The sequence below is a fragment of the Carlito syrichta genome, unplaced genomic scaffold, assembly GCF_000164805.1.
Source record: "Carlito syrichta isolate Samal-C Ts95f unplaced genomic scaffold, Tarsius_syrichta-2.0.1 Scaffold308670, whole genome shotgun sequence".
Taxonomy (NCBI): domain Eukaryota; kingdom Metazoa; phylum Chordata; class Mammalia; order Primates; family Tarsiidae; genus Carlito; species Carlito syrichta.
In genome coordinates, this window is record NW_007252766.1 from 551,390 (window position 1) to 577,624 (window position 26,235).

The 26,235-nt window shown below is 44.7% G+C and overlaps 1 protein-coding gene across 2 annotated transcripts in view; it reads right to left on the reverse strand.

The window, feature by feature from the left end:
* Positions 1–26,235, reverse strand: part of DIXDC1 (DIX domain containing 1) — an 89,402-nt gene that overhangs the window by 34,645 nt on the left and 28,522 nt on the right. The window contains exons 3-8 of one of the 2 annotated variants that reach the window (XM_008065584.2): positions 17,527–17,656; positions 12,906–13,031; positions 10,485–10,716; positions 9,736–9,843; positions 3,539–3,651; positions 1,894–2,042 (exon numbers count right to left, since the gene is read on the reverse strand). In XM_008065584.2, the coding sequence (XP_008063775.1) occupies positions 1,894–2,042; positions 3,539–3,651; positions 9,736–9,843; positions 10,485–10,716; positions 12,906–13,031; positions 17,527–17,656 (858 nt within the window). Of the gene's footprint in view, positions 1–1,893; positions 2,043–3,538; positions 3,652–6,830; positions 7,326–9,735; positions 9,844–10,484; positions 10,717–12,905; positions 13,032–17,526; positions 17,657–26,235 lie in introns of those variants that run through there. The other variant, XM_008065585.1, reaches the window with a different exon arrangement.

The following is a 26,235-nucleotide window of genomic DNA, read 5'->3' on the forward strand; positions in this document are numbered from 1 at the left end:
TCGGGCAGCGAGACCTCATCTCTACAATAATCAAAAAATTAGCCGGGCGTGGTAGCACATGCCTGTAATTCCGGCTACTCAGAAGGCTGAGGAGGAAGGATCGCCGGAGCCCAGCAGGTCAAGGCTGCGGTGGCCGGAAGTGGCCACTGCGCTCCAGTCTGGGCGACAGAGTGAGACTTCAACTCAAAAAAAAAAAAAAAAAAAAAAATATATATATATATATATATATATATATAGTCAATAGTTGATCTACCAAATACTAATAATAAAATTTTAGTGAGTCAAATGAACTTGGTTATCCCATGGAGTCACAGCGAGAAGTACAGATATGTATGAAAAGCCACAGGGCTGCATGGAGCTATGACTGATCAACATTACAGAAATACTGACTATCATGGCAAACTGTTCAACGGGCTTGAACGAAGGCATACTAATAAGTCAGAAATCCTGGCTGTGGCTTAGCATGCAACTTGTTCATCACTGAAAGAGTTAAGAAGCCCAGTAGATGCTGTGAGCCCTTTTGTATTCTACAATGGAACTGAATTCTCATTGTGATCATGTGGCTGTGAATTAAAACTCCTCTGTTTGCAGGGAATATTAAGATGCTGACTTTCTGCCAGTCAATTATCTTCTTCTTCTGTCTAATCTGCCATCGAATTTCTCCCAGACTAAGAAATTCAAACTAGACTGAGAGCCACACTGATGGATATCTATGTCCATATAATGCAAATTATCCTGGGAACAACGTGGTTGGTCATAATCCCAAAGTTCTCCATAACATACTTCATATTAAAGCACAACACACACACAAAAATTCCACGAAGGTGTTCCTTCATGGAATGGCAGAAAAGAGGTCTAAAAGGCCTCATAAGCCAGCCATTTAAAAAATGCAGAGCAAATAGGGGAAAACCAGTAACTTTCTTTGGGAATGTTTACGCAGGAAACATTCCTTCAACCTCTCTCAGTTCCTGGGGCATACATTATGCAAATTGTTTTACCACAGCACCAATCTCCTTTTTTCTTTAGGAACCCTTTGTGTCCCCACCCTGTTGCTGGCTGGCTGGGAGCACGCCCTCCACCGCCTGCCGGCTGCCAGAGCCACACACATAATGTGGGCTTTGTTTACGTGTCCATAAATATTTGACAATTCAGAAGTAGTGCAGTTCCCAGCACAAACAGAAAGGAATATTCCTAAGTAATTTCAGGGTCATCGGCACACTACAAGGGCTCCCCCAAACAGAAACAGACGTACAAAGGCAGAGGAATGAGGGGGTCATTCAGGGTGGGAACTATGTCAAGTGGGTCAGTCTGTATCTGGGGGAGATTTGCCAAGCTGGCACTGCAGGTATAGGAAAAACTGAAAGCCTTTGTTGCACAAGGAAAACCTCTTCTACCTGATCCTTATGCCTTGGCATCCACTTGCAAATGCATTATAAGTAAGCTAAATCCCTTAGCTAGACTCAAATGGAAACCTGGCAGCATTACTGGCTCTTACACTCTGCCTGCAGGAGAATTCCTAGGAGAAAATCACTGACTATTCACAGTGCCGTTCTTTGGAGAAAGCTGCAGTTGCGGGTCTGTAGCCACGTACAGGGTAAAAGCACACCTGTGTAGCAGAGAGTCAAGAATAAAGGCTTGATAGGAGTCAGTGAAGGCTCCGGGGCTTGCTGAAATCCTAACAGCTGTGCTATGAACAACAGCCCATAAAGCCCATTTAAAGTACTCACACATAAGGAATTTTCTGCTCTTTGTGTACTATTCCCTATATTTAAACTCCCTATTTAACTCTGATCTCCTACAAAACTAAAATCAGTTTATTTTCAATTGATACTAATGATTTAGGAATACTAATCAACTGACGCACCAAGGACAAACTACAAGGAAAAGAGCTACCTGGAGTCCTGATATCATTTTCTTTGCTTCCTCCATTTCTCTTTCTAAATGTTCTTGCTGTTCCAACAGCTGTTCTTCCCATGAGGTCTCCAGATAGGTTCCAGGACTCCCTGGCCGCCAGTCTCGAGATAGTGGAGAATCTGCCTCCTCTACAAAATGAAAGGAGGGAGTACAGTTCATGGTGAAGAAAACTGATTTCTGGCAGAAAACATTCACAGGGAGCATTCACAGGTTCAGGTCACCTGCCTTCCGAACCTGTCCTCAGGGCACAAACTGGACTCTCCAGCAGGTGGGGTTGTGAGGCATTAAAAAAAAAAAAAAAAAAAAAAAAATCGCTGTTTATTCAGGCTCCAGGTTCATGAAAGCCTCATTTACTGCTAGAAAAATATATCCCTTTCAAAACCTTAAGGAAGCAACAAGACTCTCTCTGTAGAGTTTTGGTATGGGACACACAGATTTTACTCTTAATTTTTTAGAACTGACATTCCCAAAGCCTGATTTGGCCAGGTACAAAGAGAAGTGCTGTCACATACAATGGAAACAAAATTCCTATTGGTTAGTCTGAACTTTGATATTTCTTTGACCGTTCGGTCAAAATGGAACCACTTTCACATAGAACACCATTTGAGTCACATAGGAAACAAAGCAATAAAAGCATACTTGCACAAACTGTTTACTACCTCTCCCTGGTTTTGTTTTATTTTTTCCCACCTTTAAGGTCTCTGCTCTGGTTTCCTTGTCTATCTATTTTATACTATCTAATAGTATGAACAGTCATTTAAAATGCATTATGGACACAGCAGGATATAAACTTCATAGATTTCTTCATTTATCATTCATAAGATGAGAGTAATAATCCCTTTGGGTTGTTGTAAAGATTAAATGAGGTAACTTAAGTGCAGGGTCTGGTGGTGCCTGGCCAAGAGCAAAGCTCAGTAAATGTTCTCTCTCTCTCCCCAAGGCCCCAGGAGTGTCTTACTCAGTAACATGTCTGACTCTTTGGAACTAATGTCAGGGCCATAGAGGGAGCAGAGAAAGAAATTCAATTACAGTTTTTCTTCGGAGGACTTCAGTTTCATTTCAACCCTTATGGGTAAATAAAATTCTACCAAAGTCTCATGCTGGGCTTCTTCTATGTTTGCCTCTATGTTTATGTAAGAAGAAAGAGAGCAACTGAGACAGAGTAAGGAGAAGTCTAAACAAAGGGAACTCTTATGGTCCTTTCTGTAGCCTCATGCCAAGCCTGATGTAGTCCTGTTCTCACAGACAGCTCATACAATATATTCCTGGCCCCAATTTAAGTTAGGAAAGTACTAAAATTATTTGTACATATAAAAAGGAATAAAACAGTTTTTACTTGAGTAAGACTTCTGTCTGTCCCTAAGTCATTTCCTAATTCATAGGCAGCGAGCTGAGAAATGACCTGTCAATGTTGCTGCAAGATATTTGACAGCTAGGACACCAGAAATGACATTCTGCAAAAGAATAACCATATTAATTGGCTCAAAGTCATTAAAGCCCTCTAGTGCTGACCCTGCACGCACAGACATAGGAGGCCAGGGAGCTTACAGGTAATCAGAACCTCTGTACTCTTCAAGCTGAGGGCTCTTCCCTGAGCCAACCCAGGCAGGTGGGGAGACAGTACCTGTTCTGTTCTCTATTCCTTCAGAGGGAATAATAACAAAATCCGCCTTCTCTTCTGACTGGGTTATAATGGATTCGCTCTTTGCACTGTGGATTGGACTGGGTGAAGTCAGGCTGTGATTGAAGAAAGAGGAAGAGAAACAGTTATTATGAAGAGCTGTTTAGAAGCCGGCTCTCATGACTTATCCCAAAGACATGTGCCTATTCATCTTACTCCTCATGTTGAACACAGTACCTGGCTCACAGAAAAATGCATATATATTTGTTCAAGACTGAACTTGTCGGGCAGCTCATGCTTGCAATCCCAGCACTTTGGGAGGCTCAGGCTCCAAGAGGATCATTTAAGACTAGGAGTTCGAGACCGACCTGGGCAACATAGTGAGACTCTGTCTCTACAAAAAAAAGTTTTTAATTAGCTGGGCATGGTGGCACACGCCTGTAGTCCTAGCAACTCGGGAGACGGACATGGGAGGATTGCTTGAGCCCAGGAGTTGGGAAGCTGTAGTAAGCCATGATTGCACCACTGTTCTCCAACCTGGATAACAGAGCAAGACCTCAACTCAAAAAAAAAAAGAAAAAGAAAAAGAAAAAGAAAAAGGATGAATTTGTTGAACAAATGAAATGAAAGCTGAATGAACCCATGCTAGGAAGTCTTTTCCATAACAAGGATGCATTTAAGCCTAATCATTGAGAAAGGGTTCATCAGATGGATGAGTAACCTAGCATTCAAAGAACTCCAAGTTTTGTTTTATCTCCCACTACCTCCACCACCACCATCCCTGGGCCCATATTCAGAGACTGATGCCAGTATGTGTCTTAGTAGATTTTGAAGCTAGAAGAAAATTCTATTTCCAATATACTGATCTCTCACTGGCACAAACAATACTAGCACAGTGATCATGGAAGATCAGTTCTGCGATGATCCCAGAGGAGAGAAGGGTGTAAGTGGCGATGCAGCACTGTACACACATTCCTAGAGTGTGTACAGTGCCAAGCAGGACAGAGGGGCAAGACCTGCGATGGGCTAGTGGAGTACAGGCTTACTTAATTTACTCCCAAAGAGTTATTTCTATTTCTGCCACAATATTTCCAAACTGTCCTCAGAAACCTCTCAACAATTCTTAAGTTCTGCTATAACTACTAGCCTTGGAAAGAGCTGTTCGAATTTCCAGGGAAGTGGAAATGCAAATCTCCAGAACAACAGCAAATCTACAAAATTGGAATGTGAGGCCGGTGCATCCATTGGATGGGGAAAAGGAGTCTCAAGAGCCTTTTCTCTCTGCACTGCACCTTGAGAACATCAGCACTGAAACAATCCCAGGGGCTGTGGGGTCTGCAGGCCCAGCCCCCTCTTAGGAATTCTTTCCAAATCCATCACCCAGACAACAGTGAAAGTGTCTAGGATTCACTGACCCACTTAATGTGCCCCTGAAGTCTCCCAAGCTAATCCTCACAACCACGATCAGGAGTTAACATTGCATTTTCCTGAAAGCCAGTAAAAACAAGAGACACGCACGGTGGAGCTAGCCAGAGATTTCAAAAACTGTGAAGCAGCCGGAGAACTAGTGTCTCGTCCTTCTCGTTGCCTAGAGTTTAAGGACTTTGGTGGGAATGACCCCAATCAGTAATACATTCTCTTCCTTCTTAGAATCACAGAAAAATTGTTAAGTTTTCCATTTGAGGTATCAAATTAAAGAAGGTTGCAGCCAGGAGTGGTGGCTCACACCTGTAATCCCAGCACTTTGGGAGGCTGAGGCGAGAGGATTACCTGAGCCCATGGGATCGAGCCCAGCCTGGGCAACTTGGTGAGACCTCATCTCTAAAATAAATCAAAAAATTAGCTGGGTATGGCTGCGTGCGCCTGTGGTTCCAGTTACTTGGAAGGCTGAGGCGGATGCCTATGCCCAGTAGGTTAAGGCTGTGGTGGCCGTGAGCATGCCACTGCACTCCAGCCTGGGTGACAGAGTGAGACTCTGACTCAAAAATAAAATAAAATACATAAATAAAGTTGCATTGCCATATCTATAGATATATAACCTGAACAGGCAAGAGGGTGGAGAGTGACAAGAAGCGATATTCGGAAATGGTGATTAATTTCTGTAACTCTCTTATTCGTCTTTTACCATTTAGGCAATGTGACTTCCAGGACAGCATGAATCAGCTGCTGGAAAATCTGTCTAAGAGTACTATGTCCTTCATATGGGGAATAGATCTGTGATTGCTCAAGGCCTCAGCATTTACCTTCTTATATAAATGGGAATCCAAGTGAAGAAAGAGGCTTGCAAGAGCTGCTCCTCTTTGAGAAGTAATAAAGCAACACTTTCTCATCTGACAAGGTGCTATGGATGACATGTTTCACTGCCTGCATTTGCTGGACCACAGTGGGTATGTGTGAGACAAAGGGGGGGGAGGGTGTAGTGTGAACCCAGGATGCTGGAAAACTGCTTTCCTAAAAGCACAGACGCATGCTCAGCTCCACCTTCTCTCTTCTAAGTGAGCTGTCTCCCATATAAGGGCAGAAGGAGGCGGATGTCTGGATATCCAACCCCGCTGGGGGCGTGGCACAGCAGCCCAAGGAAAACAACATTTCTCTTTCTTGAATTGAGGCTGCCAATGTGAGGCCACAGAGCAGTGAGACCATGAAACTAGGTGGTCGAGTGGAAAGGTAAAGGACCTGAAGAAGAAAACTCCTGAGGCCCAGGGACAGAGCAGGCATCCTGCTGTCTCCCTAGGAAGTACCTCATGGATGGGGAGGGTGTATTAAATCCTCTGCCCCAGGTCAGAGAAAAATATTTTAATGCTAATTAATTATGTATATGACTTTGGCTCCTCCCTGATTAGCTTAAAAGTCCTATTTTACAAACAAATAATCCCCTACTTAGTATCATAATCCTCTCGGAGGTCAGAGAATGACTGATTACAAATCAGGTCTGGACTGATACAATTCTAATACTCCCCAATCTTAATTTATCAGACAATCTCCCAGCAAAGATACTTCCAAATTAGACTCACATGATCTTAAATGGGTAATGGGCAATAAGGACGAGTCCCTTTCTGAAGTGCCCTCCTCTAGCAAAGGCACCAACAGGATAAAAGGGTCTGCCTTCTTCCCCTATGCTGGCTCCAGTTTCCTCAACCTACCGTATTTACAGTGATAATCCCAGACCTGCAGCCTGCCCACCCTATATAGCGCCCCCATCCATCTGCTGGCCTCTAGCCAACCGCATCCTCCAGGTCTGGCCCTGCTCCCACCCGTGTCCCCCACTTCCAGTGCCAAAGTGGCTTCAGCTCACCATTTGACTTGCGTCCCTCCCATGGTCCCCTCCTGGCTGCGGCTTCAGCAAGCCTGCATCCCCGGGCGAAGTGGGAGGCTGAGAGTCACATCGCTCCCAAATTCGGGCATGTCTCCCCACACTGGGGCCCGAAGAACGATTCCACAGGAAGGCCAGCCAGCAGGACTCCTCGCCCCGACCGCGGGAGAAAGTAGGAAGAGCAGAGGCAGTCGTCTCGGCTCCAGAGACGGGGATGCTCCCAGGTCTGAAGCACGCTGTCCCGGCAGCTCAGACTCTGCCGCAGCCCGGCCTCGGCGGAAGCCGCCTCCCCTCGCGGGCTGCTGGTGCCTGGCAGCAGCATCTTGGTCTCCGCGGACGCGCGGCTCCGGGCATCCCTCCTGGCGGAGGCATCTCAACCCATGTCCGACAGGGAGGGAGACTCCCAGCGGCTCAGGCTGCGCGTCGAGTCCCCAGCGGCGAGCGTGCGGCGATCCTGCTCCGCTCCGCCTCCCGGATCCCTCCGTCCCCTCCCTGCCCTCCCTGCCCTCCCTGCCCAGGCTGTCACACGCGGCGAGGCAGCGCCGGGCTCCCACCCAGGCCGCCGGGCTCCCACCCAGGCCGGCGCTCCGCTGGCCTGGCGGACCAACAGCTCCGGGCAGAGGTAGGGGCGCGGGCCAGGCCCAGGGGCGGGGCTGGGGGCGGGGCTATTGGGAGCCCAGGATAGGCAGGGGAGGGGCCGCAGGTCGCGGAATCACGAGGAGGGCTCTGGCGGTGGGGTGCTGGGGAGCCCGGCACTGAGACAGGAGGCCAGGAGGTCGGGCGGGTCTAGCCCGCAGAGGGCTCAGCCTGGCTTCTCGGGGGAGGGGGAGGAGGCTCGCGGGGTGGAGACTCAGGCTCTCCCCGGGACACTCGCCCAGCGCCCACCTTCCCCTCTGGCGTTTCGTGTGTCCTTTCTCCCCCCCACCTAAAAATCATTTGCTTGGCTACCGTGAGAGGCTGCCCCAGGTTTACGGAGCAACAGGCCGGCAGGGCTGCCCCAGGGCGTCTCTCGACTATCTGGGGCTATTACCCTTCCTATCTTCTGAGCCACTGCCCGCTTTGAGCGAGCCACATTTGGGATCTCCTGGCCTCTTCGCGAGTCACAGAGCCATTAGGTGGGCTTCCTGGGGAGCGAGGACACAGAATGTGCCAAAACCTGCTGAGTTCCAGATAGCCACGGGAAGGCCTCTGCTCTGGGGCTCACAGCAGAAAAGGTGGAGTACTAACTGAGCAGGCCAAAGAGGTGGATGAGGGGTCAGCAGTAGAAGCCAATGACAGAACCAGGAAGGAGTGAAAAACACACAGGGCAAAGCAAACTACTTTCCTCTGACCGCCCCCGCCCCAAAATTGCCACCATTAGCACACTGCAGCCTGCTTTCTGATGGGTCCCTCATTTACAGTTTCAGAGCCCTCCAGCACGCACCCCAGTCAGAGTCCTCCTCCTTGGGAGGAAGAAAGCAGGTGCTCTCAGGAAGAAATCCTGACTCTTTCCCCACTCTTTCCCCAGTCCCTCTCTCTGACTCTGACAGGTACGAACAGGTTCAGAAGAGTGAAAGGCCCGTAGACAAGCAGAAAGCAACAGAGCTCAATATATGACAAAACATCTTTTGATTCTGTTCCAAGTGGTCATCTAAGCAGTAAGCAAGGAAGAAATGATTTGATTCTTATTAAAAGCACACTCACTGCTTAATGGGTATGGGGTTTCCCTTTGGGGAGGTGAAGTTGCTTCCAAGTGGATAGAGGTGATGGTTGCCCCACATGATGAAGGTAATCCTGAATTGCACAGTTTATGTTTAATGGTTGACTTTATGTTATGTGAATTTTATAAATAAAAAAGCACATTTAGTAAATGTAAAAATTTAAAAGTTGAGCAAGGTTACCAGTACATTAAAATGCTGGAAAGAGCTCTATATGACCTCAATAAATTAGGAAATGGTCCATCAAAATAGAATGGAATTTTATGAGGAAAAGAAATACAAGGAAGAAAACAAAGATGTATAAAATACGTATATGACAAGGAACAATTAGGCTTAAATAGAACAGACTTCGTGGGTTGAAGTAGGAGAGGAAAGGTCATTAGAGCATAAATTATTATTCATTGACAAAGTGAAATTGGTATATAAGCTAACATGATCCGGGGAATGTTTATAGGAGCATAACTTACATGAGCCAGGAAAGTAATTTTTATTCTGTTACTATACTTAGCATTGATAAGGTTTTTATTAGAGCACTGTGTTCTGTTTTGGTCTCTGCACTTGGCTCTGTGAGATATAGACAGCTTTCTACCCTCCCTGCTAGGTTTCAAGTGTCTTTGAGGCAGGGGCTTTGCAGATCACAACATCACAAACATCATTAGCTCACAAACATCATTAGTTCACTCAAATACATGAGAATCTACCATAATCCCCAGACCTATAAATGAAAGCTGGAAACGTTCTAATGTTCTCAGACAACTCTGCTCTATTTCCTCTCTTGCTATGAGTGTTATATAGCCTTCTCAGGTCATAACTTAGAGTTACACTTAGGCTCAAAGACAGTGGCATGGAACTGGCTGTCATAAACACTGGCAGCTGATATACAAATGTTAGAAACACTGGACTGGCTCTTGACAGGTTCTAGTCATGCCCCCATGTGGTCACAGTTAAGCATTGGCACCGGGGCTCTGCTTGATTTCTGTTTGTGGGAAATTTACCAGCACCCCACCCTATCCTCCTGCCAACACAAAACCACAAACCATTGCTGAGGGCTATCCCTTTCAAGCCAAACATAAACCAGGGAAAGGAAAAGGGCTTAAGTGCCTTATTGTTTGTTGTGTTGCTATTTGAAGCCGAGAAAGTAGCAATCTCTGAGAATTCCCAAGAATTCAGCTTTCAGAGGCCACAATTACCTGGAGCAGCTGGATTCAGATGGAGACCTTTGTTGTCCTTCATACTGCTGCACCAGGGCCCGCACGCTCCAGTATGGATTCTCAATCTCCTCATCCATGCTGCTGTTCCTAAAATAAGAAGGCACCAGCAAAGCAGAGGGTATCAGTCCTTTAGTTCAGATCAACTCAACATATACCGATGTACTGTCAGTCTAGGAACACTGTAGGTAAGAAGATAAACAGGGCAAAGCCCCTGCCTCAAAGACACTTGAAACCTAGCAGGGAGGGTAGACACAGAAACAAGTAATTCACCAATCTTTGCAGCACCTCAGGGTCATGCTCTCTCTCAGTAGCTACACAACCCGCCAAGCATTTCCTGCTGTGACTCTCCAGTACAGCTTGGCCTTTAGGATACATTCCAGAGCCTTCCCCAGATGATCTGGAACATTGCTCCCACATATCTCCCAGAGAAGAAAACACACTGTGCCAAAGGCATATTTTTAAAATTTGGGCACAAGAGCAAAAATTTACACATGAGATTCTTTTACTTTCTGGTAACTGCAAAATAAACATCTCAAAAGAAAAAGCTTTTCCCTTCTGGGGTGTCCTCCCCCAACCTCCACTCCATGCTTATTTCTGCAATGTGGGGCTGTTTGGGTGATAGTTAGATCTATTACCGATTATCATCTATTATTATTATTAGATGATAATCTAAGAGAAGAAATATCAGACAGAGGGCTCAGTTCCCATCACCAGATTTCTACCCTTACCTCTGTCTGTATCGAAAGACATCCCGTCCTGATCGGGACATGTCATGACACACATCTGCCAGAGCAGCAGCTGCTCCCTGGGCAACAGCTGTGGCACAGTGTGGTTGGTGACTCTGCAGAGGAGCTCGGGAGTCCCGTCCTTGGTTCACCATCCTGCTAGAGCCAGGTTTGAAATGAGCTGCCAAGGCAAGGACCAGCCTCATGATAGACTTCAGGTTTCCTTCCACAATATCTGAAGGACGGAACAGACCAAGACATCCTCAGAGGGAGGCAAAGGCTGAGTGCTTACGTGTGCAATGAGTATTGTTGATGATATAGGTAAGCAAAACGGTCAATGTCTCAGTCCTCACAAAGCTGTGTTCATAAGGGAAACAGAATATGTAAAAGCAATTACAATAAAGTATGATCAGTGTTTTGATCAGAGAAGTACAGGATTCTTTGGGAGGTCAGAGGAGAGGCATCTTATCTAGTCTAGAGGACTCAGGGAAGGATTCCTAGAGGAAGTGAGTTCTAAACGGAGACTTGATTGATGAAGACTGGATCATTAGATAAGAGAAGGAAAAGGGTATTCCAGGAAGAGGGAGCAGCAGGTGTGAAGGTTTAGAGGTGAGAGAGAGAGCATGACATTTCAGCACTGTACTGTCTGACATGGAAGCCACCAGCCACTTGTGACGACTGAGCACTTAAAATGTCACTAGTCTGAACTGAAGTGTGCTATCAGTGTAGCACTTAGCACACACACAAAAAAGGAATGCAAAATATCTCAATAACTTTTAATAATTGATTTCATGGTGAAACGGTAAAACTTTTGATCTGTTGGGTTAAATAAACCTATTATTAAAATTTATTTCACCTGTTTTTCTTTTTATACTGTGACTATTAGAAACTTTTAAGTTACCCATGTGACTTGCATGATATTTCTGTAGCACAGTGCTGTGACAGAGGAACTGAAAGAAGTTCAGCACAGCCACAGCCCAGGGTGCAAGGTGGAGAGAGAGAAAGGTGAGGGCAAATCAGACAGCAGGTCACACAGAGCCTGATAAGCAATAGGAAGGGCTCTGGATTTTATCCTAAGGGCCCTCAGATGCAAAGGAGTGGCATGAGCATATGTATTCTTAGAAAGCTCATTCTGACGTGGTGTGGAGAGCAGAGGGGAGGGGGCCAAAAATCAATAAAGCAGAACTAATTAGAAGGTGTCTCACTTCTCCAGGTAAAAGACACTGATGTCCTGAATGGCAGTGTTCCCTCAAAATAGCTGACTTTAGTGGGCCAGATCCCCAAGCCCACTCCACAGGGGACCAGATCAGAGGTATTATGGCACTCTAAATTTTGCCCTAGAAAAAAAGAGAAACGCAGGCAGAAAACAGTGTGATAGGTCTGATGAAAGACAATGTAAAGAAATAGGTAAAATTTTATTTTTATTTTAGCTTTGTAGACTTTAAATATATAAGGCTTGAAGAAAGATTATTTTTTATTTTTTTTTTTTGAGTTGGCGTTTCACTCTGTCGCCCAGACTGGAGTGCAGTGGCCACTCCTGGCCACCGCAGCCTCGACCCGCTGGGCTCCGGCGATCCTTCCGCCTCAGCCTTCCAAGTAGCCAGAATTACAGGCGCACACTACCACGCCCGGCTCATTTTTGATTTATTGTAGAGATGAGGTCTCGCCAAGTTGCCCAGGAGGGTCTCAAACCCGCAGGCTCAGGCAATCCACTCACCTCAGCCTCCCAAAGGTGCGGGATTACAGGCTGAGCCACCAAGCCCGGCGAAGAAAGATCATTTGATAGCTTTTGCCAGGTGCTCTCAGTGGTAGTACCAGCCCCACCTAAATGACCCCAACACAGAAGACACCAATAATCTAACATGAGCCCTTCTGCCCCCATTCTCATGAGATCCACAAGCAATCAGACACAGGAACTGACAGAGAGAGGACCAGGAAGCCTGGGATACTGACACTGCTTCTTCCCCATATCCTGGGCTCAAAATGAACTGGTAAAACCATCTGGACTATGCCGCCACATAGGAGGACAGATGCAGAGGACACAGAGCCCTGTTCATACTGCCTAGAATGTTCCATGCTATAAAAAAAGGTGCTATAAAATATTTTCCTTCTCGAAAACTGGATGGAAAAAAATGTAGGTCATGAGTATTTGAAATAATATTTGGTCATGAAACCCAAGGAACTTGAAAAACTATCTTCATTTTTGATAACTTAAATGAGACATTCTAAAATTAATGTCCCAATTTTGTAATTTTTTCTCTCATCATTAACTTTCCTATACACATTCAAGCAACTCTGTGTTCAATTAAAATGAATGGAGAGCTTCTGTGTCCAGCCAGCTTACACCCAGGGCTCTCCTGAGGCTGGTACTCACTTGTTAAAGCTGAGTGTACTCATCCACCAAGGATGTGATAAGGCACTGACCTTTAGCCGAAGTCTGGTGCATACGAATCTTTTTGGAAGCCACAAACTGTAGTACTTTCTCCACATTATTCTTCATCTCCTGTTGGTTACTGGGACTCAGCTGTACCCCATTCAGCTTCTCTCCTGCTGTTAAGAGAGAAAAATATATATATGAAGTTATAGAGGGGAATACAGGAAGTCCCCAACATATGAACAAGTTCAGTTCCAAGAGCACATGCATAAGTCCATTTGTTATAAGCTCAACAAAGTTAGCCTAGGTACCCAACTAACACAATTGTCTATATGTATTTAACAGGCTGCACCAACACCTGATGGAGAGAAATAATACATTTAAAAAGCACGAGTGTATCATTAACGTTCATAACTTGAAGGTTCATATGAAGGTGACTTACTGTATTATCGAAGTTTCATAGCAGCCAGACACAGAGGAAGGGAAGATTTGACATGAACACTAAAATTAGATATTAAAAGCTAAGTCCTAGTGAGTCGAGGACTTAGCTGGGGATTTAGATGGGGAATAGGAAAACAAAATCTTTTTAGAGGGCCTTCAAATTTTTACATTTACACCTAGGGGCCTGAATACATTTATTCATTCAACAAATATTCACCAAGCATCCATTGTGTGCCAGGCACTGTTTTGGATACCAGAGAGACAGGAGAGAACAAGAATGACAAAGTCCCTTCCCTCAAAGAATTTACATCTGCATATGTAGCAAGTAAATGTTTAATATAATTTCATAGTAGTGATAAGTGCTAGGATGAAAAATAAAAGTAATCATGGCCTCTCTGATAATATATTTGAGCAGAGGCTTAAATAAAGCATGTTAAGATTTGAGGAGGAGACCTTCCAGACTGAAGAAACTGCAGGAACAAACCTGTGAGCTCAGCTTACCCGAGGAACTGCAACAAGACCGGCGTGGCTGGAGTGGAGTGAGCAAGGAGGCAATCCTAGGAGAGGCTGGCGTGGTAAGCAAGGCCAGGTCATGCAGGGCCATGTGGTCCACAGCAAAGAGCCTGAATTCCACCCTAAGTGTGTATGGGCAGCCAGCGGAAAGTCTGAGACCAGGGAATAACATAATCTGGTTGATATTTTTAAAAATGAACTCTGTGTGTAGATGGACTACTTGGAGAGGGAATAAGGAGATCAGTCAGAAGGATAATAAAAAATAGTCCAGGCAAGAGACAATGGTGGTTTGAGCTTGAGTGGAAGAGGCCGACTGGCAAGAAGTCAGATATTGGGTATATTTTGAAGGATTCACTGTGACTTGTAAGAAAAAGAAAAGGATTAAGGATGATTTTGAAGTGTTCTGCTTTAAGACCTGAGCAAATGGTGATGTGATATGTTACTTAGATGAAGAAACCTAGAGGACAGATGGATTGGGGAAGGGAAGGACATCCAAAGTTCTAATTAGGACGTGTGAAGCCAGAGCTGCATATGCGATATCCAAGTAGAGTCATTGGATATTCATGTCTAGAACTCGAAGAAAACTTCAGGCTAAAGATACAAATTTGGAAAGAGATTATTTAGGGCAGAGGACATATGAGGGCTAAGGACTGAACCTGGTGCACTCTAACATTTAGGGGTCAGGAAGGGAAAGAAACCCAGCAAAGCAAAGCAAACAGAAGAAGCCAGTGAGGAGGAAGAAAACTAGAAATCTATAGGCTCCTGGAAGCTAATTAAAGAAAGTCTTCGAAGGAGAAAGAAGTGAGCAACTATGTCAAGTACTGCTAAGGTGAATAAAATGAGGACTGGGGCCTGACCACTGAATTTGACAAGGTGGAGAATTATGACCTTAAGGAAAGCAGTCCCAGTGAAGTAGTGGGAACAAGCCTGCTAAAGACAAGTTAAAGAAAGAATAAGAAGCCGGGCTCAGTGGCTCAGCCTGTTATCCCACGCCTTGGGAGGCTGAGGTGAGTGGATTGCCTGAGCCCACAGGTTCGAGACCCGCCTGGGCAACTTGGTGAGACCTCATCTCTACAATAAATTAGCTGGACGTGGTAGCGCGCACCTATAGTTCCAGCTACTTGGAAGGCTGAGGCGGAAGGATCGCTGGAGCCCAGCAGTCGAGGCTGCAGTGACCGGGAGCGGCCACTGCGACAGAGTGAGACTCCAACTCAAAAAAAAAAAAGAAAGAATAAGAAATAAGGAAGTGGATTCAGTGAGTACAGACAAAATCTTGGAAGGAGTTTTTCTATACAGCAAAGTCACAATAGAAAGTAGTGTTTAAGAACATTGGTTTGGAAAAATAATACATATTCATATTGCTTGTTATGATAGGATATCTCTGGAAAGAAATGCAAGAAACTGCTAACACTGGTTGCTTCTAGGAAGAAAAATGGGTGGGGGGGACCCATGTAGAAAAAAGGTTTGGGGCTGGGCTCAGTGGCTCAGTCTGTTATCCCAGCACTTTGGGAGGCCCAGGAAAGTGGATTGCCTGAGCCTGTGGGTTCAAGACCAGCCCAGGCACCTTGACGAGACCTTTCCCTACCAAAAAAAAAAAAAAATTAGCTGGGCGTGGTAGTGCATGCCTGTAGTTCCAGCGACTTGGAAGGCTGAGATGGAAGGATCGCTGGAGCCCAGCAGGTCGACGCTGGGGTGGCAGTGAGCGTGCCACTGCACACCAGCCTGGGCGACAGGTGAGACTCCAACTCAAAACGAAAAAAGGCTTGGGACTTCATATCCTTTTATTCCATCTGGATGACCAGGCTGTCTATAACCTACTCAAATGAATGCAAAATTAAATGTTTCAAATGGGCTTTGAAATTAAAATAGATCCAGGTTTGTACCTCTACAGCGGCAGTTAAAGTTATATGAGTTGCTTAGATTCTCTAAACTTCATAAAAATGAGTAAAAGAGTAGTACTTCATATGCACATCATAAATAAATCAAAGAAGCATGCTCAGCTACTTTTCTTGACTATGAATTTATTTATTTTTATAAATTCTCTCTTTTAAACTTGTTTTTCCTGCAAGTAGGGATAATATGATCTGTTTCCCAGGGGTGTGACAATTTTTTTTTTTTTGAATTGGAGTCTCACTCTGTCACCCAGACTGGAGTGCAGTGGCCGCTCCCAGCCACTGCAGTCTCGACCTGCTGGGCTCCGGTGATCGCTCCACCTCAGCCTTCCAAGTAGCCAGAAGTACAGGTGCACGCTACCACGCCCGGCTAATTTTTTTGATTTATTGTAGAGATGCGGTCTCACCAAGTTGCTCAGGCGGGTCTCGAACCTGCGGGTTCAGGCAATCCACTCACCTCAGCCTCCCAAAGCGCGGGATTACATGCTGAGCCACCGAGCCCAGCTGGGGTGTGACATTAATTGAAATTGAATTAAACAAGATAGAAGGTATTCAGTCCTGGCAGCTGCTATTACTATTGTTATTGTCATTACAAATGAATACTCATGAATTCATGAGCTATCTCAGTGAGGAATTTATGAATAGGCTGCCTACTGCAAACCTGGTTTCTTCCATACCACTTGCAAGCCCCACATCCTTCAAGGACTCTAAGCAAAGTCAGCTAACTAATATGACAATAAATATTTGCATACCTATTGTGTGCACTTGGTTAGGGGTTGTGAAAACAGAAAAAAAAAATTATGCTGTATTGCTCTTAAAGAGCTTAGTCTATATAGGAGAGAGAAACTAGTGATTACCACAGATACTTGAGATAAATAATAACAGAGTTATGGACAAATGCTATGGAAATAAAGTTATGGTACCATCTAGTATAATGGTGACAATGCTATAGCTTCAAGAGGAAAAACCCTTTTATGAAGGATTATGATGGTGAGTATCATAGAAGGATCTTTTTGCTGATAACATACCTTCCTTTTTGCCTGGCTACTACTTCCTTTTCTAGCCTTGGTTCAGATGCCAGTTGTTCTTGGTTTAGACATCAATTCTTTTGGCAAATCTCAGCTTAGACATCAATTCTTCTGGTAAACCATCCCTGAACCCCTAGGAGTGTCCTTCCATGTACTCCCATCTATGCTTACCCCATCAGAGTACTAAAGTACATTAATGGAACTGACTTCATTTTCCAGCCTTTCCAACTAGATTGGCATACTCCTGAGAACATAGACTGTACTCATCATCATATTCCCAAAGTATGATACAGTGCCTGTCACACAGTGTATGCTGACTAATAAGTAAATGAATTAACCTAGGGCAAGTATTTTAAGTTTTCCCTACTTCCGTTTTCATATATTCTAGTATTTTCTTTTTTTTTTTTTTGAGTTGGAGTCTCACTCTGTCACCCAGGCTGGAGTGCAGTGGCACACTGATGGCCACCACAGCCTCAATCTGCTGGACTCAGGCGATCCTTCCGCCTCAGCCTTCCAAGTAGCTAGAACTACAGGCATGTGCCACCACGCCCAACTAATTTTTTGATTTACTGTAGAGATGAAGTCTCACCAAGTTGCCCAGCTGGTCTGGAACCCATGGGCTCAGGCAATCCTCTCACCTCGGCCTCCCAAAGTGCTGAGATTATAGGCATAAGCCACCACGCCTGGCCCATTTTCATATATTCTAAAGAAGAAACACTCTGCCTAGAAAGGCATATGAAAGATAAAGAAGGCCATGTTCTGGCATATGCTAGCATCAGAGTCCAGGGCCAACTGACCAACAATCTCGATGAGATATGCCAGGATCACACCATCCCGGAGATCCTGTCGCAGGTCCTGCACAGGCTTCACTGCTGGCCTCCTCTTCAACTGTGCATTCACCCAGGCCACATACGCCTGCAGCTGTTGCTGGAAAAGAAAAGGCAGAAGTAAGGGTAAGGTTGCATCTTAATCTTATCTCCTACCATGCACCCTCTAAGGCAGCATTTGAGACTGGTGTATGGTGGGTAAGCTATCTCCACAGGGAGAAGGAAGAAGTTTTGAGGGAAAAAAAGAAGAAAAATGGCATCATGGTCAGACACAGAGACGGCTCTAAAATTCTCTAGTTTTATGCTGATTTCCAGGGATAAGCTAACCTCTAACTTAGGTGGCACTGTAGACACAAAGAAGCAAGAGAGTGTTTCAGTGACTACAATTCCTGCTTTCCTTGAGTTTTGCTCTATTGATCAGGGACGAGGGCTAGGCCCAGAAACATGGTCAGTTTTCAGTGGATCACTGCTGCCAGTGACCCACTATCATCTCAGGAACGTCACTCATGAGCCAAATGCACAACGGACTGTGGTACTCATAGAATTGCTCTTGGGCAACCAGGAATAACCAATAAACCATGCTCAGAGCTACTTCTCCCATAGCTACTTTCTTCAAAAGGAGACTTAAGTGAAATCATCTCATAGTCAACCCAAGATTTATTCTCCTGAGCCCATAATCCTAGGATTGCTACAGAGTTAGTTTTAATCCATGCTTTATATTGTCAAAGAGGATCTGGTCACCTAAAACCTACATAAAGAAGGAAAAAGAAAGGCTATGGTGAGCAGTATTACTGAAGACTGAAAGGCACTTTCATTTACTTTTAGACAAAGCTAGGGCCCAGTATTATCAGAAACCTGTCAGGCATCCAGATAGGACATATAACTCATCCTAACCCTTGGACAACCTCACATATTTCATCTTGTCCATTAGAACTTGTATTCAGGAGTTTATTCTGATTATTTGGTCAGAAGATTGGCACTAATATCAAATAGTAAACAAATAATGTCATAGTCCAGGTAGCAGCTCTGTCTGGCTTCTGTAGCAGCCCAAGACCCTGAACCTAAAAATTAAAGTCAAGGGCTAATTGCATTAAATTATAATGTGGTTAAAATATAGCTGATTTCTAAGCTCCAAGTACTTCCTTAATAAAATAACATTGGAAATTACTCACTGGCTGTTTCCTGAGTGTCAACTAACTCTCCATTATTTTCTCTTTCTGTTGATTTTGTGGGAATAAATAAAATCCTTTGGAAGACATCACTAAGGCAATAATCTATCAGCTATTTACACACATTTTAATTAGTGGATGTACCACAGGGGCCTGACACATAATTGATGCTTACTAAATGGTCATTATTATTTTTATCATCATCTAATTCAATTCTCAAAACTAAAGAGGCCAGTGCGGTGGCTCAGCCTGTAATCCCAGCACTTTGGTAGGGTGAGGCAGAGGATTGCCTGAGTCTGGGGGTTTGAGACCAGTCTGGGCAACTTGGTGAGACTTCATCTCAACAATAAATCACAAAAACTAGTGGTGGCGTGCATCTGTAGTTCCAGTTACTTGGAAGGCTGAGGCAGAAGGATCGCCTAAACCCAGCAAGTCGAGGCTGCGGTGGCCATGAGTGTGCCACTACACTCTAGCCTGGGCGACAAGAGTGAGACTCCAACTCAAAAAAAACCAAAACACTAAAGAGTCAGCATTAGCTCCATTCTTTGATGAGGTTCAGAGAGGTTATATATAACTTCTTTAATGTCCTCATAGCTAGGACACAGCAGATCTGGTATTGAAATCCAGTAAGCCGGACTCGGTGGCTCAGCCTGTAATCCCACACCTTTGAGAGGCTGAGGGAGTGGATTGCCAGCCATCGGGTTCAAGACCCACCTGGGCAACTTGGCAAGACCTCATCTCTACCATAAATCAAAAAATCAGCCGGACATGGTAGCGCATGCCTGTAATTCCGGCTACTTGAATGGCTGGGGCAGAAGGATCGCCAGAGCCCAGTGGGTTGAGGCTGCAGTGGCCAGGAGCGGCCACTGCACTCCAGCCTAGGCAACAGAGTGAGACTCCAACTCAAAAAAAAAAAAAAAAAAGAAAGAAATCCAGTAAATGTCCAAGCATTTACCAAGGGCCTCTTGTTATCCAGCTAATCCATAGAAAAGAAATGGCTGCATCTTCTGCCTATCGTGGGCTAGGCACCCATGCCTAAGGACCAGTTGAGATCAATATGTAATGTCCAAGGTCTGCTGCACTGCATAATCAAGGCACTGCCTAACCAGCCAAAGGATGCCTCTGGGGTGAACCAGAAAAGGCATTAAGGGTGACAGCTGGGATCTGATTACCTGGCTTATGTATAAAACTCCTAAACAATTTCCCAGTATCTAATATCACTCTCAACCCACACTCCACACATTCCTGCTTAAAATCTGTCACCAGTCTCCCATCATCCTCAAGATAAAACCCAATCTCTTTAGCTGCCATTTAAGTCTATCATATGCTAGTCTTTAGCCTGGTCTCCAGCTTGACCACTACTCTCCCAAAACCTCCATGCTGCTCCTCCAAGCCAGGTACATACAGTCCCCCAAATGCACCATGCTCTCCAGCCCCCGACTTCCTCCTACCTGTTGTCTCTTCTTAAGTATTAGCTCAAGCATAACTTTTTCCAGAAAGCCTTTCCTGATCTCATATGCAACTCAGACTCTGACCTCCTGGAGGGCCTCCTGTATCACACAATCAGTTTAACTCTAATTTGAGTGCAGGCACTGTACCAAGGGATGAAGCTATAAAGAGCCCCATGCCTTCAAGAAGCTTACAGAGAAAGAAGGGAAGGGAAGAGGAAAAGGAGAAACTCGCAGGCTGGTAGAGACAAAGCTGTGACAGGGTGCACAGGGTGCTACTAGAGTGTTAGCCCAACCTGAAGTCCAAGCTTCAGGGAGTGTCCTGAAGGAGGAAAGGAGGCCAAAAGGACAGTGAGTTCAACGGAGCTAAGGTCTGAAAAATAGGCTTTATGTCGGGAGTCACAAGCATTCAGAAGTATTTGACTCTTAGAGAGTAACAGGTGCTCAAAAAATATTTGTTTGAATCCGTGAATCACTTGTCACATTTTATCAGGCCAGGACCATAAGATTACTGCAAAAGTTAATTATGCAAGGACAAACAAGAACCATTATTTTTCACTAGGTCAAGATAATTTCCACTTAAGTAACCACAGCTTTTTTCTTGGCTGTAGAATAGAAGTTATTTCTGTACATTGATCACAGTTCTGGTCTTCCAACAAAAGAAAATTCTTTTGTTGGAAGCATAAGCGATAGCAGCAGTCACCATTTTCCTGAACATTTACTCTGTGTCAAGAGCTATGCTAAGTAGGGTATGGTGGCTCACACTTAGAATGCCAGCACTTTGGGAGGCCAAGGCGGGAGGATTGCTTGAGTCCAGGAGTATGAGACTAGCCTGGGCAACATACAGAGACTCCATCTTTACAAAAAATAAAAACAAATTAGCCAGGCAGGTGTAGTGGTGCACTCTCATAGTCCCAGTTACTCAGGAGACTGAGGCAGGAGGATCGCTTGAGCCCAGGAGTTTGAGGCTGCAGCGAGCCATGATTGTAGCACTGCACTCCAGCTCGGGTGACATAATGAGACGCTGTCTCAAAAAAAAAAAAAGGCAGACTCTCAAGCTCCCCTCCAGCCTATTAAATCAGAACCTGCATTTTAGCATCACCTGGTAACTCATATGCACATTAAAGTTTGAGAAGCAGTGATCCAGCTCACTGGTTCCATACTTGGCTTCATATCAAGGTCACAAGGGAAGATTTTCAAAAGCAGACCTCACCTCAAATCCACCAAATTCTCTCCAGGGGATAGAAATTCAGAAAGCTTTACTTTCCCCTTCTCCACGATTCTTATAAAGCTGACTTGAGTCTGTTTCTAGTTAAACATTCTAGTTGCCTTAACCAAGGGGTTTGCAGCCCTGATCACCCATCAGAATCACCTGGAACATGTGACAGACCATGAGACCTGATTAGGCCAGCATCAGTTGAGTAAATTTGGTAACTTATATCAAGGAAAGGGACCTCAAGATAAAAATCCACAAAGAGACACTGATAACAGCAGAAACCTGCTTAGCCAGCTCAAAAACATTTGCTGCTAGTTCCCAGCAAACAAACAAACAAAAAACAGTTAACCATTCACTCTAGTTGCATGGTAAACAAGAAGTATTAACTAATCCTAGGATTAGTATTGCTAACTATTACTGTTAACTAACCTTATCTTAGAGAAACAAAACACCGCCATCAATCAGCCGCTTCACAAACTTCTGGAAATTTCCTTTCGCAGGTCACCCTCAAGACGGTTCCCTGGCCCACACTAGACCTCTCTTATAAAAACACCCCTCCGGCTCCTTCCTCTTCACAGACAGCAGACATCCTCGCTGCTGTCCTGCCTGCTGTGCCCTTCACAACGTACCTTCCTTTTAATCAATCTACTTTTCTTAATTCATAACTGTCTTGGTGAATACTTTCACCCCCTGTGACTCTGGCCATACCAAACCTACCCAGCCTGCCAAGCATGGCAGAAAGCTTTTTTTTTTTTTTTTTGAGTTGGAGTCTCACTCTGTCACCCAGACTGGAGTGCAGTGGCCGCTCCCAGACAACGCAGCCTCGACCTGCTGGGCTCCCGCGATCCTTCCGCCTCAGCCTTCCAAGTACCTGGAACTACAGGCGCACGCTACCACGCCCGGCTCATTTTTTATTTATTGTAGAGATGAGGTATCACCAAGTTGCCCAGGCGGGTCTCGAACCCACGAGCTCAGGCAATCCACTCACCTCAGCCTCCCAAAGGCGCGGGATTACAGGCTGAGCCACTGAGCCTGGCTAGAGAGCTTTTTTAAAATAATGTCTGGGCCCCACCATAGACTAGTCAGAATTTCTGAGGGTGAGACCCAGGTATATCAGTATTCCTCAAGTGCTCCCAGGTTCACACAGAGATGGTGAGCCAAGGTTAACCATTCCTTACATAAAACAGTTACAAATATTATGTTTTTCTGGTCTCAACCTCTCTGAAACCATGACACCCAGGACCTAACACAATACTCTGGATATTGTATTCAGCTCCCACTTTTATTAATTATTAATTATTATCTTTTTATTTTAAAGAGGTGGGGCATAGTTTAGGATTAGGCATACAAGTGGTCATTGTACAGGTAAAATTTGGGCTTCCCTTTGCCTGATTTGAGATCAGGTACCCTTATTGATGAAGCATGCCCCTCAACTCCCCTGGCAGTTTCCCGTTACTGCCAATCCCTTTCTTATAGTAGTATGATAATTGTTAAAGGTCCACTTATGAGTGAGAATATGTGGTACTCAGTTGTTTCTGTGATAGATCACTGAGTATCATAGCCTCTAAATCCATCCAAGTTGCTGCAAAGTTCATAACTTTGTCCTTCTTTATGGCTGTGTAATAGTCCATCGTGTATATGTACCACATTTTTTTTTTAATCCAGTTCACTTTCAATGGGCAGCATTGGTTCCATGTTTTCGCTATTGTGAATAATTCAGTTCCCTCTTTTAAAATACTGTATTCAGCCAGGCTCGGTGGCTCAGCCTGTAATCCTGCGCCTTGGGAGGCTGAGGTGAGTGGACTGCCTGAGCCCGTAGATTCGAGACCCGCCTGGGCAACTTGGCGAGACCTCATCTCTACAATAAATCAAAATGAGCCGGGCGTGGTGGTGCACGCCTGTAGTTCCAGCTACTTGGAAGGCTGAGCGTAAGGATCGCCGGAGCCCAGCAGGTCGAGGCTGTGGTGGCCGGGAGTGGCCACTGTACTCCAGTCTGGGTGACAGAGTGAGACTCCAACTCAAAAAATAAATAAATAAAATAAAATACTGTATTCATCTCTTTTCTTTCCTTCTTTGGCCGCCAGATCACATTGCTGACTCACACTGAAGGATCATTTAAAGTCCCTAAGTGGCCGGGCTCAGTGGCTCAGCCTATAATCTCAGCACTTTGGGAGGCCAAGGCAAGTGGATTGCCTGAGCCCGTGGGTTTGAGACCAGCCTGGGCAACTTGGTGAGACCTTGTCTCTACAATAAATAAATAAAAATTAGCCAGGCATGCTACTGCACGCCTATAGTTTCAGCTCCTTGGAAGGCTGAGGCGAAAGGATCAGCAGTGCTCAGCAGGTCGGTGCTGGGGGTGGCCATTAGCGAGCCACTGCACTCCAGCCTGGGTGATGGAGTAAGACTCCAACTCAAAACAAAACAAAACAAAACAAAAACACATAAACTTTACCATTCTAATTAGTTTTAAGTGTACAATTAAGTATATTCACATTGTAGTAAATCAAACCTACAGATCCTTTTCATCTTGCAACATTGAAACTGTACCCATTAAACAATACTGAACTTCCCCCTTCTCCCAGACCCTGGCAACCATTTTACCTTGTCTCTATGAATTTGACTTTAGGTATCTTAAATAAGGGAGTCATACCATATTTATCTTTTTGCAACAGGTTCATTTCACTTAGCATAATGTCCTCAAGGTTCATGCATGTTGTAAGATGTGACAGGATTTCCTTCCTTTTTAAGGCTAAATAATATTTTATTGTATGTATATGCCACATTTTTTTATCCATCCATTCATTGATGAACATGTGGGTTGCTTTCATCTCACAGCTAATGTGAATATGCAGCTACATGAGTGTGCAAATATCTCTTCAAGATCCTGATTTCAACTATTTGGGATATATATCCAGAAATGGGATTGCTGGATCATATGGCAGAATCATTTTTTGATTATTTCCTTCCTTTCTGGCATCATAGAATTTTCCAGACTTGTCTAGTACTCATTCTGCCCTAACTCTGGAATCAGCTATTCCTTTGTTTGTCTTCTGTTTTGATTTGTCTTTGAGTGGGAGTCTCACTCTGTTGCCCAGGTTGGAGTGCAGTGGCATGCTCATCGCCACCACAGTCTCAACTTGCTGGGCTTAGGCAATTCTTCTGCTTCAGCCTTTCAAGTAGCTGGAACTACAAGGGGTGTGCCGCCATGCCCAGCTAATTTTTATTTATTTATTGTACAGACAAGGTCTCGTCAAGTTGCCCAGGCTGGTCCTGAACTCCTGGGATCAGGCAATCTTCTCACCTTGACCTCCCAAAGTGCTGGGATTATAGGCATGAATCACCAGGCCTAGTCTCAGCTTTCTAAAATAATCATTTTTAGAAAGCGAGATTTGGGTGAAAGGTGTGCTCATTGCTACAAGGGTAACATTCTTGGCCCTCTCAATAGTTAAAGCAGGTAAATATGTATGCATACACACATACCTATACTTACCTTGATAGACAGACATGTATATATGGTATATATATGGGGGTGTGTGTAGATATATATATTTATGTAATTTATACCTTGGATTATACTGAGATCTCCTCCAACCCAGCACCACAAGTTTCATCCTTTCCTTTCCCTTTTCCTTATTTGTAATTCCTTTCTCCTGAGAGAGCTGACTCCCACTATCATAGTATATTTATTTGCTCAATCCTAGAATACACATAAAATAGTTCAAAATTGCTAACTCATACCTTGTGATAAATGAATTTACTAACCACAGTAGAATATTTGCATACAGTCTACAAGTATCTGCAGAGAATTTATTACAGGATCTCCCTCAGATAACAAAATCCACAGACACTTAAGTCCCTGATATAAAATGGTGGTATCTGCAGAGAATCCAAATCCATCCTCCCATATACTTTAAATCATCTCTAAGCCAGGAGCAGTGGCTCACGCCTGTAATCCCAGCACTTTCGGAGGTGGAGGCGAGAGGATTACCCAAGCTCAGGGGTTCGAGACCAGCCTGAGTAACATGGAGAGACCTCGTGTCTACAATAAATCACAAAAATCAGCTGGGCATGGAGGCACATGCCTGTGGTTCCAGCTACTTGGAAGGCTGAGGTGGAAGGATCACCTGAGTACAGCAGGTTGAGGCTGCAGTGGCCGTGAGCGTGCCACTGCACTCCAGCCTGGGTAACAGAGTGAGACTCCAATTCAAAAAAAAAAAAAGCCAGACACGGTGGCTCAAGCCTGTAATCCCAGCACTTTGGGAGGTCGAGGTAAGAGGATTGCCTGAGACTAGGGGTTCAAGACCAGCCTGGGCAACTTGGCAAGACCTCGTCTCTACAATAAATCAAAAAATAAGCCAGGCATGGTGACTTGTGCCTGTCGCTCCAGCTACTTGGAAGGCTGAAGCAGAAGGATTGCCTGAGCCCAGAAGGTTGAGGCTGCGGCAACAGAGTGAGGCTGTGGTCACTGCACTCTATCCTGGGTGACAGAATGAGACTCCAACTCAAAAAAAAAAAACTCTAGATGATTTATAATACCTAATACAACGTAATGCTCTGTAAATAGTTGTTATGCTGATTGTTTAGGAAATATGATAAGGAAAAAGCATGTACATACTCAGCACAAACAAAATTTTTTTCCAAATGTTTTCAATCTGCAGCTGGTTATACTGAACCCATGGATACAAAACCTTCAGATATGAAAGGCTGACTGAACAGGTCTTTTTGTCTTTAGCCTTGCAGCATACAAGGTCTGGCAATTAAGTTTGTGAACTTGCCACCATGCACTTACACCGGCAGCAATGTACAAGCAACTCAATAAGGTTTCATAACCCTGGCAAACTGGTGT